This window comes from Chenopodium quinoa, unplaced genomic scaffold, assembly GCF_001683475.1.
Source record: "Chenopodium quinoa cultivar QQ74 unplaced genomic scaffold, ASM168347v1, whole genome shotgun sequence".
NCBI classification, from domain to species: domain Eukaryota; kingdom Viridiplantae; phylum Streptophyta; class Magnoliopsida; order Caryophyllales; family Amaranthaceae; genus Chenopodium; species Chenopodium quinoa.
In genome coordinates, this window is record NW_018744745.1 from 2,017,829 (window position 1) to 2,037,244 (window position 19,416).

General features: G+C 42.6%; 1 protein-coding gene across 4 annotated transcripts in view; it reads right to left on the reverse strand.

Annotated features, from left to right (window-relative positions):
* Positions 1 to 19,416, reverse strand: part of LOC110703659 (large proline-rich protein BAG6-like) — a 34,626-nt gene that overhangs the window by 2,038 nt on the left and 13,172 nt on the right. For 2 of the 4 annotated variants that reach the window (XM_021881454.1, XM_021881456.1), the window contains exons 14-16: positions 19,211 to 19,365; positions 18,740 to 18,907; positions 17,422 to 17,875 (exon numbers count right to left, since the gene is read on the reverse strand). In XM_021881454.1, the coding sequence (XP_021737146.1) occupies positions 17,422 to 17,875; positions 18,740 to 18,907; positions 19,211 to 19,365 (777 nt within the window). Of the gene's footprint in view, positions 1 to 15,488; positions 15,836 to 16,629; positions 16,777 to 17,245; positions 17,876 to 18,739; positions 18,908 to 19,210; positions 19,366 to 19,416 lie in introns of those variants that run through there. The other 2 variants (XM_021881453.1, XM_021881455.1) reach the window with 2 other exon arrangements.

Consider the following 19,416-nt stretch of genomic DNA (forward strand, 5'->3'; position numbering starts at 1 on the left):
AGGAACTTGTAAACCGTTCACGAGGTGAAGGATACATGTTTCGGGGTTTTCTGATGTCCTGCGGGAGAGTTACAATTCCGAGACTGGAACCGGACGCCTGTACCTGCAAAATAACGGAGACTCCTGAGAGCTCCGCCTCCAACGGTCAAGTTAGTACCTGATTAAGGAGTAATACGGAAATTAAAGTAATAAGACCTCTCTAGGTGAGAGTGTTTAATGTTGGTAATCTGCTTGTTAGCGAGATTAGCCGGTTATTAGTGTTCCGTAATGTTTCTGTTCTTCTCTGTTCTCTTGATTTCTTGATTGCTCAATTAATGAGGATTAATTAAGTATTTATAGTCTTGAGAAGCGTGCCACTCTCTAGGTTTAGGGTAAACCTAGGGCTGACCGGGCCTCTAGACAGGATTGGGCCTTGTTGGCCGGTTTTCCCATTTGGCATGGGTGGACACGTGGCGTGTCTCGATTGGTCCGTAGAGGACGTATCTGTGATTGACACGTGGCAGGCTCCTATTGGCCTACGTGAAGGACACGTGGCGGAACCTGGTTGGTCCACTTGTCAGACGGTGATTGGTGGATAAAAATCCCCTAATCATTTGCCCCTCACAGGTGGCACGTGACTGGTCACGTGTCGCCTGTGACAGGTGTCGCACGGTGACAGGCGACGGCCTGCTACAGGTGTCACCTTGCAAAGGCCGAGAGATTTTCCCGCCCAAATTTTGAATTTGGAAGCGACCCTTCGCCTTCTCACTTTGCCTATATAAGGAAGTGCTGACTTCGGTCATTTTCACATTTGAGAACTTTGCGAGAACATTCGGACCCCTGAACTTGCTCTGACATTTCGACCTTTTCTGCCTACCGCCTGTTCTGACAAGCCGACTGCACCGGATTTCCAGAACTTCATCAACCGTCACTCGTTCAGGTAACTCAGTTCTCTTACTCTTAATTTTCTTTTATTTTTTTGAAATGGCACCACGGAAGCACACGACACGACCTAAGTTAGTGATCAGCCGGTCACCGGGGACGGCTGAATCTAGGACTAGGAGTGCCGCCTGCCCTTTTCTGGACCCATCTTTGCCCTTTATACAAAGTCCGACTGTATCTGTGTCTATGCAGAACGTGATGGCCAGAACAAAAAAGACTGCTATGATATCAAACTCAGACGGCTCCTCCCAAAGGGTGCTCATTAGTGAAACATCTGACCAGGCGCCAGATGTAGAATTGAAACGAGGCGGCTGCCAAGCCGACAGTTCTGAGAGAGGGGCCAAGGTGGTCCCTTCCCATCTTACCGTTGATATGTCTAATTTTCCTCCTGCTCCTTCTAAGGGAGAGGAGGCGGGCCCCTCTGGGAGAGGGGAGGAGTCGTCCTCTTCGGACTCGTCAGAGGACGAGTCCGAGTCCAGCTCTTCTGGCCACAGTTCTCCAGGCTCAGAAGAAAGACATAGCCGCCTACAAGAGGCGAGACTTTCTCATGCAGTTGAGAAGGGGGACAATTGGGCGGAGCCGTCCGCCTCTTACAGAGAGGAAAACGCCCCCTACTACTGCATGGTACCCCGGGGCCGGATCGCAACCATGCAAGACAAAGTGGAGAGCTTTATTGCTAACCACAGAATGGGCCCGGAATTTTTACTGTTCGTGCCGGATCCAGAAGACACTGTCGTCTGGCCGGCTGGTACCAGCTATGATGACGGCTGCTTTGGCTGCTATGTGGCGGCCATCAAAGCTGGACTGCGCTTCCCATTACATCCGGCTGTTCAGCGGATTTTAGATGGGTATGATTTGGGGTTATGGCAGTTAGCCCCCAACTCTTGGGTAAACGTACTCGGCTATGTGGCCGGGTGCGAAATGTACGGGGTGGAGCCAAGCTTTGAGGCTTTCGCCCACATGAACTATCTCAGCCGGACCCCTAAGTCGGGAGGTACCGGCTGGTATCAATTAACAAGCCATAGGGGTTACCTCATGACGAGAGGTAAGGCGAACAAATGGAAGGATTGGCGGAACACCTTCCTTATCATTGAGGGTTCAGACACGGAGCTGAACCAACGTTTTAACAAGTGGAATAGGGATCCGCCTCTTCTCGCAGGCGGCCGCAGCATGCCGCCTGTTCCCCCAAAGGCTAAAAGAGAGATCCTAGACAAAGGACTCTTCAAAGTAGAGACTAGGGTGAACTTTACTTCAGGGGTACGAGAGCAAGTACCCCTAAACTGCGTCCCGAGCTTCAAGTGGCTCTATGACGAGTACTTTTTGGCCGCCTGTGGCCTCAGCAGTCGGTGCTCTAGAGGTAGCCGGCCTGACAAATACTCTGTTTTTTCCACGCCTTGTTTACTTGGGATCTTTACTAACTTTGCTGTTTATTTTTTGCAGCTGACGCCATGAGTAAAATAACAGCATCCAAGACTGCGGCGGCCATGTTGCGGGCCTCTCTCATGCAACAGTCTTGTGCCGACTCCCCCAACAAGGGGGCACCCTTGGTAGGCTTCGAAAACTCTTCCTCTTTTAGGAGTTGTCTTATGCATATACTAACTCTTTTTGTTTTCAGTCTGGCACTCCAAGAGCTTCTTCCTCGCAACAGCCGGACCCCAAGGCCCGGAGGACGACTGTTGCAAGCTCTCCTGGGTCTTCCAGGAAAACAGTGGCGGCTGAGAAGCAGCCGGCCACTTCTTCTAAAACCCCGGCGGGGCCGCCTAGAAGTATGGACAATTACTTGTAAAAACTTTTACACTTGCTTCCTTCTTGACTAGGTCTAACTTGCTTTTTTACGCTTGATGCAGCCGGCCCTCAGGGGCTTGACTTGGTTGAGGTAGCCAAGTCCATGATCAAAGTAGTTCCTCCATCTGAAAGGGAGGCGGTCAGGGGTGCCGGCACCCTTGACCTTGATGGGATTTCAGGGGTCCTTGCTGAGGTATACTTAGCATATTTTTGAGTATTTGAGTTCCAGGACGCCTGTTATCTTTTTTGTTTGGAAACTGACGCTTTTTTTTTTGTACTTAGGCCCTGCTCCGAGTTAACAGCCTTCGCAAGCCGATTGATCGGAAAAAAAGAGGTAAAGGCCGCAAAAGCTATGGCCGCCTCCAACTGTGATAAGGCAATGTTTCAAATTGCCCAAAATGAAGTACTGACCATTGATATTCTTTATTATCAGGCGCAGGCTACCGCCGCTGTTCGGGCTCAGTTAGAGGCGGCCCAGAAGAAGAATGACGAGCTGGAGGCGACCGTCACAAATCTTAAGGCCGAGCTGAAACCTCTTCGCCAAAAAATGCACTCTTACGAAGCCATGGAGAAATCTTTGGCCAACGTAAAAGAACGCCTGGTGAGCCAAGAGAAGAGTCTTACCCAAGAGCTCTCGGAAAAGGCCGAGCAAGAGAAGAAAGAGCTCGTCCGGGAGATGGTGGAAGACTCCGCTCAAATCCAGCGCATGACCTGGGGCCGCCTGTTCCCCAATGCCGACTTTGCCTCATGGGAAAGAACGTACCGCCAGTGTTCGGAAACATATAATCAAGAGATCCTGGCGGCTGCTGAAGAAGAGGCGTTGGAGATACGTTGGAGGAGGAGGAAGAGCCGGTTGTGGCGCTTGTGCCACTTGGGGGTAAGGCATCAAAAAAGGGTGCAGCTGAAGCCGAGTCCAGCAAGAAGAGTGCTGACCAGGCGGCAGCTGCTAATACTGAACTGCCCCCTTCTTAAGCTTAATGTATTTTTTCCACGGCCTGCGTGCCGTTTGCTTTGTATTTACCCGGCCAGGGGGCCGGGCTTTGAATATTTTGCTGGTCTTTAATGACCGGCTTATTTTTAATCAAATTTTTATTTTTAATCAAATTTGTCTAAGTATTCCATATCTAATATCCCATTGTTCACTAGACCGACTGTTGTGTATGGCCGAACGTTGCAGACAGGTACAAATAGTAAGTACGCCGCCTATGCCCTGGACGACTGGTTGTCTGTTTCCAGGATAGACGATCAGTCGGCCATTTATTCAATCGGTATTCGAAATATTTATTCAATCGGTCGGACCAAGTAAATAGTATTACCTAGTCGCCAAGGAATTAAGTAGGATAACAAGCGGCGGGTACCGGTTGTTTCCCTTTATTGCCAATGTTGGCTTTTAACTCGTAATTTGTTAACCTAGCAAGAGTAGTGGTTGAGAGCCCCTGTTTATTAAAACAGGCGGACGACTCATACCTTTTAGGCTCCATACTAAGTTTGAGTGACTATTAAGTTAACATAGGAGTTACTTAGTCTTCGTCACAATCTAGATTGAGTAGTAGAGGTACCAGGCGGCGTAGGCCGGCTAGACCCCTTGATTCGCCAATGTTTGTTGGCTATTAACTCAATAGGTACCCCCTGTATTTATCCCAAGTAATACAGGCGGTCATCTGACTCAGATGTCAACTGCTTACCACTGTTTGGTTAGTGATAGAGTTATCCTTGTCTCAAAAACGGCTACGTGGTTGCCTTGAGGACAGTCGTATAGGTGCCGTGTAATTAGTTTATAGAACAATGTTCCACCCAAAAAGGGAGCTGCTCTCTGCGACGAATTTCATCCGGAGGGATGCCGTCGGACGCCTGCTATGATGTTGGGACAGGTCGTATTAGTTTTGTAGATTTGATCAGTGGCTTGGCGCCTGTCTGATCATTCGGCCGGTGGCCTTGGTAAGTTCTTGGTGAACGTAGGTGCTAAGTAAAAGAAGGGTAGCCGCCTGTTAGACACAGGTTCGGCCAGGCCCTAATCTTTTAGCTAAGTATTGCGAGTAAAATACTCAATGGAGAGTAGCCGACTGTAAAGTACAGACGGCATGCCCTCTGAAGATAGAGTGAAAAACTCAATGGAGAGTAGCCGACTGTAAAGGTACAGACGGCATCCCCTCTGAAGATAGAGTGAAAAAACTCAATGGAGAGTAGCCGACTGTAAAGGTACAGACGGCATGCCCCTCGTAATACAAAATTGAATAGTAAGTGCAAACTTTATTAAGTAGCTCTTTACTTTACATCATTCAGAAGAAATATTTTTTAAGGTTATCTACATTCCAAGTTCGAGGCAACGGTTGTCCGTCTGGTGTTTCCAGACGGTAGGTACCGTCCCTGACTTCCTCATAGATTCGGTAGGGTCCTTCCAGTTGGAGTTAGTTTGCCAGACTCATTAGCCCTACCAACTGCTTCCATTTTTCTAAGTACAAAGTCCCCTACTTTGAGTGGACGCCTGTGTACTTTTTTGTTGTATGATCTAGTCATTCTCAGGCGATAGATCTCATGGCGCAAAACAACATTGCCCCTCTTTTCAGGAAGTGAGTCTAATGCCAGGCGCATGGCTTCCCAGTTTGCCTCTTCGTCATATAGCATTACTCGAAGAGTCGGCTCGTAGTGTTCTATTGGAAGAACAGCTTCCGCACCATAAGTTAGGAGGAATGGAGTTTCTCCAGTCGCCCCTTTTTCAGTCGTCCTAATGGCCCAGAGAACATGTGTAGTTCATCCGCCCATAGGCCGCCTGCTCGTTCAATCTTTTTCTTGAGACCGTCTGAGATGATTTTATTAAAGGCTTCTACCTGGCCGTTTTCTTGTGGACGGCCGACAGATGCAAAGTAGTGTGCAATTCCTTGGTCTCCCAACCACCTTTTGAGAACAGGCGTCTCAAATTGGGGACCATTATCAAAAACCATGGACATGGGAACCCCGAACCGAGTGATGACGTTTTTCCAAATGAATGAAATTACATCTTTTGTCTTGATTCCCTTTACAGCCTCCGCCTCTACCCATTTAGTAAAGTAGTCAACGGCAACAAGTATATACCTTCTGCCGCCTGTAGCAGGCGTATATGGACCCAGAATGTCCATGCCCCACTTAGCAAACGGTAGTGGGCTGTGAATGGTAGTGAGGTCAGTAGCCGGACGGTGAATTAATTTGCCAAACCTTGGCACTTGTCACATTTTTTTCACCATCTCCATTGCATCTGCTTCCAAAGTAGGCCAAAAGTAGCCCTGCCGCCTTGCCCTTTGAGCAAGCATCCTACCACCTATATGAGAAGCACAGTAACCAGAGTGAAGATCATCTAGTATCTCTCGTCCCTTTTCAGGAGTAACACACTTTAAGAAGGGTTGAAGGTACCCCCTCTTGTGAAGTTCTCCCTGTATCATTTCAAAACAGGAGGCTCGTTTTTTCAGTGCTGCCGCCTGTTGAGGATCATCCGGCAGTGTACCGTTTGTCAGATATGCCCTGATTGAATCCATCCAGGTTGAGCTTCTGTCTAGGATTCCAATAGGATTTTCCTCGATGCTTCTCTTCTCCATTACTTCCAAAAAAACAGTTCGAGGAGTATCGGAGGAGGCGGATGATGCTAATTTTGACAGTGCATCTGCCTGGTTGTTTTCTGATCTCGGCACTTGGATCAGATGGAAATCCTCAAGGGAGCCGACTGCTTGTCGGACCGCCTGTAAATACTTGATCATGGCCGGATGGGTTGCTTCGTATTCGCCATTGTACTGGCTCACTATCAATTGTGAATCAGAACAGGCGTCTATTTTTCTTGCCCCTGCCGCCTTGCACATGCGGATCCCGGCTAGTAAAGCTTCATATTCTGCCTCATTGTTTGAAGCCTGAAAACTGAAGCGTAGAGCATACTCGAACCTGTCGCCCTCTGGAGATTGACATACGACGCCTGCTCCACAACCATTTGAAGTAGAGCTTCCGTCCACATATACCTTCCAGACCTGGTCTGGAACTTGAGAGTCAGGAGGACGAGTCATCTCTACAATAAAGTCAGCAAAGGCTTGCCCCTTCACTGCTTTTCTAGGCTCGAAAGTAACTTCGAGGCTCTGTATTTCTATGGCCCATTTGATCATTCGTCCTGACGACTCCATGATGGTAAGGGGCCGCTTGATTGGTTGGTCGGTATACACGACGACTGCATGTGCCAAAAAGTAGGGCTTCAATTTTTTAACAGCCATGAAGAGTGCAAGACCAAATTTCTCCACTAGGGGATACCTCAACTCGGCATTTTTCAGTACGTGACTGACAAAGTAGACCGGGAGCTGACAGCCGTCCCTTTCAGCAAGGAGCACAGCGCTTAACGCATGATCAGAGACGGCCAGGTACATGTAGAGATCCTCTTTGGGCAAAGGGCTGACCAGCCTCGGCAAGGAATGCAAGTGAACTTTTAATTTCTGGAAGGCGGCCTCAGCATCCGGCCCCCATTCAAACCTTGCCTTTTTCTTAATTGCCTGGAAAAAGTATAGGCATTTGTCGCCTGATCGGCTTAGGAATCTCCCCAAGGCCGCCAGACAACCTGTTAACTTCTGAACCTCTCGGATGGTACGAGGCGACTGCATGTCAATGACCGCCTGCACCTTCTCAGGGTTCGCCTCTATTCCTCTCTGATTGATAAGGAATCCGAGAAATTTCCCAGACTCAACTCCAAATACACATTTCTTGGGATTGAGCATGACATGGTGCCGCCTGAGTGTGGCGAAAGTTTCTCGGAGGTCCGTCAGATGATCTTTCTGAAGTTTAGTCTTGACAATCATATCATCAATATATGCCTCGACGTTTCTCCCAATCTGATCAAAGAACACAGTGTTTATCATTCGTTGGAAGGTAGCCGGGCATTCTTAAGACCAAACGACATGACCGTGTAACAGTATAACCCCTGATCAGTGACGAAGGCCGTCTTCTCCTGATCTTTCTTCCATAAGGGAATTTGATGGAAACCAGAATAGGCGTCCATGAAACTCATCAAGGCATGGCCGGCTGTTGAGTCGACCAGGTTATCAATTTTAGGCATAGGGTAACTGTCTTTGGGGCACGCCTTGTTTAAGTCTGTGTAGTCTACACACATTCGCCAGGTGCCATTCGGCTTTTTAACAAGCACCACATTTGCAACCCAGTCTGGGAAGTAACATTGCCGAATGAACCCTGCATCAAGTAATTTTTTAACTTCGGCGGCTGCCGCCAGACTTCTTTCTTCGCCATGGTTCCGCTTCTTTTGCCGTACCGGCTTCTTTTTCGGATCCACAGCGAGTTTATGTACTGCCAGATCAGGACTAATGCCTGGCATTTCATGGACTTCAAATGCAAAGATGTCCTTGTATTCTTTCAATAGGTTGTGAAAGTCGTCACCAAGGTTTCTCAGAGCAGTCGTCCCAACTTTGACTGTTCGGTCAGGACGTGAGTCGTCTAAGATCAGGTCCGCATGCTCACCAGCCGGCTGAGGGCGGAACTCATCCGGCCGCTCCTCTGCCAATGATTGCTATTTTCTTGCTTTTCTTGCAGACTCTGTCTGGGACGCCTTTCTCTTTTTGTCGCCTGTTTCTTGAACAGGCGCACTCTCCTTGACATTGTCAAGGTCTGTTTTTTCTCCACTTGACCCAGTGGCCATAACAGTGGGCTTGACATCCGAGAGATAGCACTCTCGGGCCATCCTCTGATCTCCCCTTAGGGAGCCGACTGTTCCATTATCCCTCTCAAACTTAAGCAGCATAAGAGACGGGATTATAACAGCCTTGGAATTATTCAGGGTTGGTCGACCCAGATTCATGTTGTAGGCCGAGAGTTCCTCTACTACTAGGAACCGGACTACCATGTGTCGTCCTTCCCCTTTTTCGCCCAGGCGAATGGGTAAATCTACTCGTCCCAGTGGGTGGACGACTCCTCCTCCAAACCCTATTAAAGGGTGGGAGGCCGGATGTATGCAGTCCGTCTGATATTTCAGTTTTGACAGACATTTGCTGCTGATGAGATCTGAGGAGCTCCCGGTATCTATGAGGATTCGGCCAACTCTCTGGTTGGCCACTTTACATTCAATAACGAGAGGGTCGTCATGCGGCCCCCTTACCCCTCCTAGATCCTCTTCAGTGATGACAATCTCAGGAAATGTATATTTGGACGGCCGTTCTTGGAACGGAATTTACATCTAACCGCCTTATATTATCTTTGTTGCCCCTAATAGTGGGGCCGCCTCCTGAGAAGCCGCCTGCAATGGTGTAGACGACTGCATCATCTGTATCAGAACTGTCGGCCTGTTGATTCTTTTTGGCCGACTGCTTTTTTGAGGAAGTGTTCCCCGTAGATTTCTTGACATAAGTGTCAAGATCACCTTGCTCAGCCAAGCGGTCTAGGTACCGCATGAGACTGATGCAGTCATTGGTGTGATGACCAACGTCATCATGATAAGCACATATTTTGTCTTGGTTCCGGTTGTTTGCAGAACCCTTCATGGGGACCGGCTTCTCAATTGAGAACCGTCCCTTTATTTCTTTTAGGATAAACTGGTTATCCTTGTTAAACACATACTTTGGGGAGTATGGTTTGAATTCTTTTTTCTTTTTCTGGGCCGGCTGTTTAGAGGAATCAACCGCCCAGACCTCTTTTCTTTTCTCCTCTTTGTTAGACGACTGTTTCTGTCGTCCTTCTCTTTTGTCGAACCTTTTCCCGTCCGACTGTTTTATCGTACACAGATCAGTCGCCTGTATATAGGCTTCTGCTTCAATCAAGGCCTCTTGAAGAGTCGCCACCCTTTTTCGAACTAAATCAAATTTGAAGGTAGACCCGTCTTTGAGACCTCTAAAAAAGTCAGTATAAGCTACCTCATCCGGTAACCCTTGAATCTGTATTCTCATCAGGTTGAACCGCCTGATGTAAGAACGAAGTCCCTCCTTCTCGCCCTGCTGAATTGTTCCCAAATCAAGGGTCGTTTTCTTCGCAGGAATGTTCATGGCGAAGTTGGAGGCAAATAAATAAGCAAGCGTCCTGAAGCTGTTTACACAACCAGTCGGCAGGTTGCCGAACCATTGCTGTGCGATTCCCTTGAGAGTCGCTGGGAAACACTTGCACCAAGTGGGATCATCCAACCCTTGAAGGTACATCAGGTTGGTGAACGCCATCAGATGGTCTTCTGGATTAGTAGTGCCGTCATAGGCGCCTACTAGTACATTTTTTACTTTGGCCGGCTGAGCGGCTTCAGTAATTTCCTTGGAGAAGGCCGACGGCTGTTCACCAAGTCTAAGCAACCGTAGCTGCCAGTCCATAGGTTGGACGTTTTTTGCTGCAGGTCCACCAAATGGAGGTGGCTGCATAAAATACTGTTGTTGCGGCACAAATGGTAAGTTTGGTACCGCCTGGGCACTATGAAAGCCGGACTGACGGGAGGTGCCGCCTGACTGACTCTCATGGTACGACTGAGTATGCCTCATCGAGGCATTTCGCAAACTGTCTTGAAAATTTGAAGTAGAAGCCGACTCTGACAATCGGTCACTCTTCTTCTGCTCTAGCAGTAGCCGAGCATCTGTGAACGTTTGCTTTGACCCGTCCGCCTGAATAAGACGAACCGGTTTCCTATTTCCCGTAGGATAACGGAATTTTGTGAAATCAAGAGCAAGTGGCTCCCGCTTCTTGGATTTAGGATGAGGAGTCGCCTCTCGCCCTTGAACTGGCTTCCTCTTCAGTGAAGTGGAAGGTTTTTTGGCCGACTGCTCTTTGACTGAAGCAGGCGGCTTTTTGTTGATCAACTCTTGAATCTCTCCCTTGAAGTCCCTCATGAAGGTCATGAGTTCGTTCCTTGTGATGGGAGCAGACCCATCAGTCGGCTGTTGCCGAGCAGGCGGTGCGCCTGCTGGCTCGCTTCCTGTTTGAAGATGCTCCCGTTCCCTCCTTTCGGTATGACGGGTACGTCGGGCCCTTAGGGTCCCGTCTGGAGCTGTATGAGTTTCCACTTCAAATTCACTTTCGGTGTCATGGTCCGACTGAACTTGAGGGTCGTTTAGGGGACGCCTCTCTTCAGGAGTCGGTACAGACTTGGATGCCATCTCTGAAGTACTCTCCCCACAGACGGCGCCAAATGTTTCGGGGTTTTCTGATGTCCTGCGGGAGAGTTACAATTCCGAGACTGGAACCGGACGCCTGTACCTGCAAAATAACGGAGACTCCTGAGAGCTCCGCCTCCAACGGTCAAGTTAGTACCTGATTAAGGAGTAATACGGAAATTAAAGTAATAAGACCTCTCTAGGTGAGAGAGTTTAATGTTGGTAATCTGCTTTGTTAGCAAGATTAGCCGGTTATTAGTGTTCCGTAATGTTTCTGTTCTTCTCTGTTCTCTTGATTTCTTGATTGCTCAATTAATGAGGATTAATTAAGTATTTATAGTCTTGAGAAGCGTGCCACTCTCTAGGTTTAGGGTAAACCTAGGGCTGACCGGGCCTCTAGACAGGACTGGGCCTTGTTGGCCGGTTTTCCCATTTGGCATGGGTGGACACGTGGCGTGTCTCGATTGGTCCGTAGAGGACGTATCTGTGATTGACACGTGGCAGGCTCCTATTGGCCTACGTGAAGGACACGTGGCGGAACCTGGTTGGTCCACTTGTCAGACGGTGATTGGAGGATAAAAATCCCCTAATCAATACACTCCTTAACGATCCAAGAGATTGTCAACTCCATAAGGTCTAGAACCAAATAAGGGTTCGGGGATGAAGGTACAAATCCAACCTAAAAGAGATTGAACCTACCCTAATAATAGGCCTCTACTTTATTCTGATCGTATTCATGTACGCTTTTTAATCAACATGCAATCAATAGGTTAACCCTAAACCTGTTTATCTATGTTGGTTGAATATTAATACACAAACAAATATATTATTGGCGATCACTTGAAATCATAATAACAATTAACCCTAACAAGATTATTAATATCTTATTAAGCGTGATTACAAGTACAAATTCCCCTTAAACATGCATAAAGGGTGTGATCAAGCAATAAAATATAAAATATCAAGCAACATAATAATCAATAATAAATAAAATCATAACAATAATAATCATAATCATGTTCATGTTAACATTAAAGCATAATAATAATAATAATAATAATAATAATAATAATAATAATAATAATAATAAGATCCTAGGCATGATACTAACAAGATTAATAACAAACCCTAGCATGTCACTAAGCAATAAAAATCAAATCTTTAACCCTAACATGATACTAACATGAATAAATATTAGGAAGAATATAGGAAGCATCGTAGGAATCATATTTAATATTAAAATTACCCTAGACATGATACTAGGAATATCATAATAACAATATAACCATGATTTCTACATCATAATATCAATTAAAACCATTAAAGCACTTACTTTGATGCATCATATCTCTTTCTAATAACAAAATACACGCGTTAGTAACTTCAAGGAAAATAATCAACAAAAAAACTAAATTAAATAATTGAAGGAGAGATTTGGGACCAAACCCTCAGAAATTAAACCTTTCACGTCTAGGGCGAAGGCAACTTCGAATATGGCTAGGTGTTTCTAGATCTTGTGAATGCGGAATTTTGTACGTGAAAAGCAAAGTAAGAAGAACGATGAATGAAGAATGCTAATTAAAACTAATTGTAGAACTTGTGAATGATGAGAATTGGTGAATGATTAGAGAGAATAGGTGATGAATGAATGAATGTAGATGAGAATTTATGATGAATCGTGAATGAAAACGGAGTTTTTAATACGATATTTATAAAGAAAATCAGCCAAAAAGATAAATTAAACAAAACAGAGTCTGACGCTCAGAAAACAGAGCTGGCGCACCTAAAACAGAGCTGGCGCCAGCACCAGCTAATTGGCGGCTGGCGCCAGGCCTGGTTCCAGGCGCTGATTTCAGAAATTCACGTGTTTTTGTTTTTATCATATCTTTTGATCCGGAAGTCCAAATAAGGCATATAATATGTCGTTGGAAAGCTATTAAAGTATAATTTCCAACCCAATTAGAATCAGATTAAAATATTTTGTAGATAAAAAGATATGGCCAAAATAGTGGAAGGCTGTCAGTTTTGGATAAAGTTTCATGTCTCATTCATATCTTTTTCATTATAACTCGGATTTAATATTATAATATATCATCGGAAAGATAAATTCAAGATCTATCCAACCATATAAAATTTGGATAAATTTTATGAGGTACAAAAATAAAATCTGAATATATTCCACTTCGTACAAAACAAGGATTCTTAAAAGGAGTAGTTTTATTCAATTTCAAACTCTTTAAAACATAATTATCAATCCTAACTCCATTAGGATTTAAAAGAACCTTATAGAGTATTCTAAAAGACTATAATCAATCCTAATAGCTTTAGGAATGACAATTAATAATAGGCCCTCCTCTAGATCATTGGGCCGCATATAAAAACCAAATCGGGCCCAGTTTAGTATTTTGGCCATAACTTCCTCGATATTCATCGGAATTGGGATTATAATATATCGTTGGAAAGGTCTTTTCAAACCCCATCCAACTATACCATTATTGGACTCATATCATGGACCAACCAAACTGGATTGACTATTTTCTTAAAATAAGTTTTCAAAAACAGAGAGAAGAGAAAAGAAATTAAAACTATCCACAACACTAGACTTTTCACTCTTTCACTTCATTCGATTATGAATCGACGTGAAAGGTACTCATCACTGGGTTTGGTTTTGGGGAGACACAAATGGGTGTCTACAGTAACCCTGCCACCAAACAATGGGCCTCGATCCCACTTGCCCCGCTTCCTTCTAGTTATTCTACATATTCTTAGGTGTAACCTCCTACACCTAGAAGTAAGTGTCACTGCTCAAAACGCAGGAGAAACTACGTGAAACGCAGCCCACCTATTTAGTGTTCTCTAATGTTTCTTCCCGCTCAAGTTTCTTAGTTTCCTTTTTTAAAAATTTTGGTTTCTTCTTTTCCAATTCTCTCTCTTCTCCTATATTTCCTAATTCTCATCAAAGTTTTCCATAAAAAATTTCATTACTATAGTTTGTTCTCTGTTTTTTTCCTGGAAAAATCTGTTTTTTTCCTAGAAAAATTATTCTATATTTTTTCTCCTTCTTTAATTTCTTTTTCCTCTGTTTTTTCTGGAAAAATTATCCTCTGTTTTGCGATTGAAATTGGGCTTGTGGGTTGATGTTGCATCTAAAATAGGTGTACAAGGATGCATCTTAGACCTATTGTAGTTATTCAAGCACCGCTCATATACCCATTGGATTTTTTTGTGATGCTAACTATCATTTAGATGATTAAGGGGGCATTATCTTGAATCCTAATTGCAGGTTTACTTCTCAGTTTCTCTCTTTTAAATATTAATCCGCGAATTAGTTTGGTAATGTTTACGGTAATTAATTATTCTAGTTAATGGGTTATATATTTAGTCCAACTTTAATATGTTACTGATGAAATCGCTACATTCCAGGTTTAGGATCATACGAGCTTTTGGATATCTGATGCTGAATTGGATATAGACATCTTCTCATTGGAGACGGGGGAATGGACAAGTACGGAGATTTCTCGTCAATGCGAATTTGTGGGCTTAAAAAGATACAATAGTACACGTGTTGTATACTTGTATATGATGGGAAGCTTTGTTTGCAAGGACTAAGTGCTCTTCTCTATGATTCATACACTTATAAGATTCATGCTGACATTGATCCACCAAAGGAGTTTCCCTACTAGGACCGTGAGTGTCTAGACGGATTCTGTTGTTCTCGCGGTTATTAGTGGGCTTCTCTGATGCACAACACAAGTCGTACCCTCTTCATATGGAGGCTTAAACAAGATGAAGTCGATCAGTCTATTGGATTCTCCAAAGACGAGTTAGTTTATCGGACATATTCATGAACGATGCATTGGCTAACAATTGCATCAAGTTTGGTAGAGTGCTGATGCTTCACCCTGATTATTCAGCCATTGTGTATATTTTTCTTGGCTTTCAAGGAATGATTGTTTCGTAGAACTTGGAAACTGAAACAACACAAGTGGTTTACCAATTTGAGAAACGTTTTTACTCTTAGGCTGATGCGTTTCTCCTTGAAACTCCTGCTGTGCCATATCTAATCTCAAATTTCCCGCGTCATGCTTTGGTTGACTAACAGAAAGACGACGAGCGCGAGTATACTTACTACTAGAAGAAGCTCAAGGAAAGAAGATTCAAATTCAAAACTTAATACTATGACGCTCTTAGACTATAATATCTTTTTAATTTCCAGATTGAATACTTGTGTTCCATTAGTTTTTTTTTTTTTTGAAAACTAGGTTCCATTAGATAAAAACTTTCAAGTTCTGCTTAATTTAAATTAGTTACACTATGTGACCAAATATAATAGTCAATAAGTTTATATGCTAAATATAATCAACTAAATCGTCCATTAAAAATGATTTTCTTATTACTTATTATTTTTAGATATTAGTTATAATTTTGGGTCAAAATTATTAAGGTTGGCAAATAATTATAAACATTAACATAGGAACAATTGATCAATGACAAATTTTTTAGAGCAACATTTGCTTCCATGTTAAAATTATATAAATAAATTACAAGAAGAATTTTTTTTTTTTTAAATTGATGAGAACAAATCATCCCAAGCCGTACCTTCAATGTGTTGCTTGATACTTGATAGATGCCTTCAACAAGACGAACTAGTGGGAAAAAACATTTACTCTTTTCTCTCTTTTTTTTTTTTTTTTTTTTTTGGGGGGGGGGGGGGGGGGGGTAAGCATATTTACTCATTTAGAAATTCAACAAAGGCTAATTGTTCATCAAAATATTAATATTTAATTACCGCTCATGGATATACACATGATCTATAATTAGCTTGCATGTACTTTGGTACTCGAATTTGTATGAAGTTTTGAACAGCTATTCTAAAGAAAGACTTTCTCACTGATATCATCAGCGAAATTTCAATTAACATCAAAATTCACATCCACTGTTTGGGGAAAAGGAATTGACAGTATTTCACAAACTGACTGAAGACTAGCTCACCCTCAAGCAGAATTATCCTGAAGACGGCGACGCAAATCGCAGCGAAGCATTTCCACAAATTGCTGCAAAAGGAAAATGTTGCAGGTAAGCAAAGTGTCATTTAGACCATCCATAGATTTAATTAAAAAAAATGCAACAGAAAACATAAAGTTTGAAAAAAACACAAAACAAAATGGATTCTACATCGCAGCAAACAAGACAATGGTTCCAAGCTGGCTCATTATAAAAAGGCTTGCCTAGAGTACAAAACTACTGAATACATACACATACTGAGGTAATAGGGATCCTTCCTTATTTTTAAGCACTTCATTTATGCGATAATGCTTTATAAAAGTCAAAATTTGGTGAACAATTTTAGTTGTTTGCCTCTGGTGCAACTTAGTTCTTAGGTTCGTATAAATGTTAGCCTAAACCACAAATGCATGTTAGCAATGTAGAAGGTCAGAGAGATTCTTTACAATTTATTCATTAAAACAAGCTAATTAAGATAAACCTTAAATAATTTCTCTCGGATGATCCACGTAACCCCCTAGAATAGATGTAAATTGGCTTGCTAGAATACTGAATTTCCTTGGTAATAAAATAAAAATAAAACCACCCTATTCAACATATACTAGAATTTCCTAGAATAGATGTAAATTGGCTTGCTAGAATATTGAATTTCCTTGGTAATAAAATAAAACAAAACCACCCTATTCAACATATACTAGAATTTCCTAGAATAGATGTAAATTGGCTTGCTAGAATATTGAATTTCCTTGGTAATAAAATAAAATAAAACCACCCTATTCAACATATACTAGAATTTTGACTTCTTAAGAAAATGCTAGAGAATAATTAATAAAATGGTACTTACATTAACAAGGTCTTGATTGCTACACAATTCATCTATAACATTTCTTCCAGTAGTTTCAGCAATCTCAGCAGCATTCTGAGCCATGGAACGAAATACATCTTGAGATGGACTGTGAAGGTCAATCCTCACCGCCTCCTGAATATTATTCTGATAGGTATCAGGAAAAAAATATAATAATAAAAATAAAAAATGCAGCAAGCTCCGAAGCCTTTACTCTATACAAAAGAAAATATTGTTTCAAAGGTGTGAAGATTTGAAGTGTTCTACCCCACCAGAACCAATAAATGAGCATGAAACCAAATTTTGAAAGGAATAAAGAGCAAACAACTTCAAAAACTGCAAATTTCAACACAATAATAAGAAAAACTCGACTTGGAAGACAAATTCAGATAAAGCTTTAAAACTCATCAAACATTACAAGAACTGAGAGCAAATTCCACATAAATCACAAATATAACAAGTGTCACTAAAAAATACAAGACTTTTATGGCATAATCTGAATGGGAAAAAAAAAAATCTAAAAATTTAATTTAATTGAAATCAAGCTCATAAATCACAATTACATGCATGATACAATGCACTGACAACTTGTGATTATACTTGAAAGAAGATTTACCCGAGATACTGGACGAAATGAACTGTCTTCTAAACTTCTATCATTAGGCTGTGGCATCAGTTGAGGCATCATGTTTCGCAGCTGTTCATTCTGGACCGAACCACCACCCAGAACTTGAGAAACAACCGGCATCATTTGCTGAATCATACTAGAGAAATCAAGAGTACCATCTTCACCACTCCCCATGCCAGAAAACATATTCCTCATTTCTTCTGTATCAACTTGTTGAGCAAGTTGGTTGACAGTGTTTCTCATTGCTGGGTTTTGTGTGAACTGTTGTAGCATATTCCTCAGAATATCAGGAGAACCAACCCCTGTCTGCTGAGCAACCCCAGACAGAAGTCCATTTAAAGCTGGACTCTGAAGAAGCTGTGACATGGTGCCTGTCACATCTAACTGCCCATCAGAGCCCTGTGCACTAGTTTGCATGCCAGTCATGGACTGCTCAAATCCTTGCCCAGTCTGCCCACTAGCAGGATCAGCTAAGCTACTCCTACCAGCAATGCTTCGAGAAGCAAGAGACTGAAGAATCTGCTGGCCACTGATTCTAGCTTCTTCACTCTGATCAGGACTACTAGAAGTTCCAGCTTCACCACTCACAGGATGCATCTGTGATTGCCGACTTCGTCTCTGATCAAAGTAATAATTAATAATGTCAGAAATATATCCAAAGCAACATGCTATAGTTCCTAACCAAAGAAAAAAAGCTCAAAAAACTACAACAGAAAATGTCAGAAACTCTAAGTAAACTCACTGCCAACAAAATAAAAGTCATAAGATACCAAGGCATTAGGATTGATATAGCATCATAGACTAACCATCAATCATAATCTGTTACACATTAACATTGTCAAAGCAACATTGGCACAGACAAAACGCAAATCTAATGACAGACAGTCAAGATAGCATCAAAAAAATCAATTCTGCTGTAGATAGAAAAAAAGATAAATTTCTACATCAAAGTTAGTTCACTGACCAACTTTCAAACATTTAGTTGATCCAACATTTTGACCAGCACAAGATACAAGATAACATCTTCTGATATTTAATGCACCTTGGGTCTCAACTTCAAGTTACTATGAATTAAAACCAGCTGAATTAGACAGCATGGAAGATTAACACAGGCATCACCAGATTTATTTCAGCAAAGGTTGAATCTAAAGTTGAAGGTCATTATCTTATACAACAATACATTAATACATAAAGAAGGCTCAGCTAATAATCCAAATTATGGAATAAAGGCTTATGTATCACTCATCAGTTCTTTGGAGCATAAATTGAAAAGATAAGAACAAACTCTGCAAGAGATACTTTTCTTTACAGGAAAAGGCATACTGTAGAAATTTTTCTGTAATGAAGCTAACAATTAGCAAGAAAGGTGAAATTGCTAGCAAATACTTCAGATGCCGGCATTGACATTCAATATATTGGTTCATCACTCGAGAAAGAGAAGTTATCACTTCCTTTCAAATGAATAAAAAATGAGCACTTTACCTTGGGCTGCAGACCTCCACCTAAACCAAGTGGAACTTCTTTGGCACCAGTAGACTTGTCAGCTAGCTCTCCACTTTTGCAGCTTGGAGAGCGTTCAGCAAAATACGCAGATTCCTCGTTTGATTTTGAAGAATCACTTTGAACACTTTCCCTCCTTTCAGTTAGATCCTAAAACACACAAATAATAAATCAACTTTGATAAAACCTCGAAAGTCCTCACATTTACAAATCTAAACAATGCCAGCGGATACTAAAATTCCTTTAACGGAGCTCCAGACTAGGTAGACACTAATGTAAGGAGCTTTAACCATACAATTGCATGAAGGCTGTATTTAAAATAGGTTTTAAGGAAAGACACGAGTACAATACATGAGGGTCATTCCTATTATATTTAATTGATGAAAATTTTAAGATGCTTCAACTCAATATCTAGAACATTTTATTGAAAGAGACAGTCAAGAATCATGATACCTTTTCAGCCTGTTGTCCAGATACAGATCCCAGGTGTGATTCATGCGACTCCCCACTACTCTCAGAATGAATGGTTTGAGATGGATCAGTAGTATCAGCATTATCTCCACCTGATCCAGCAGCAGAATTTGGGACAACAGGATTCTCTTGCTGTCCTAAAAGTTAAAATAATAATTAAAAAAGAAAACACCTTATTAAGCCAAGCT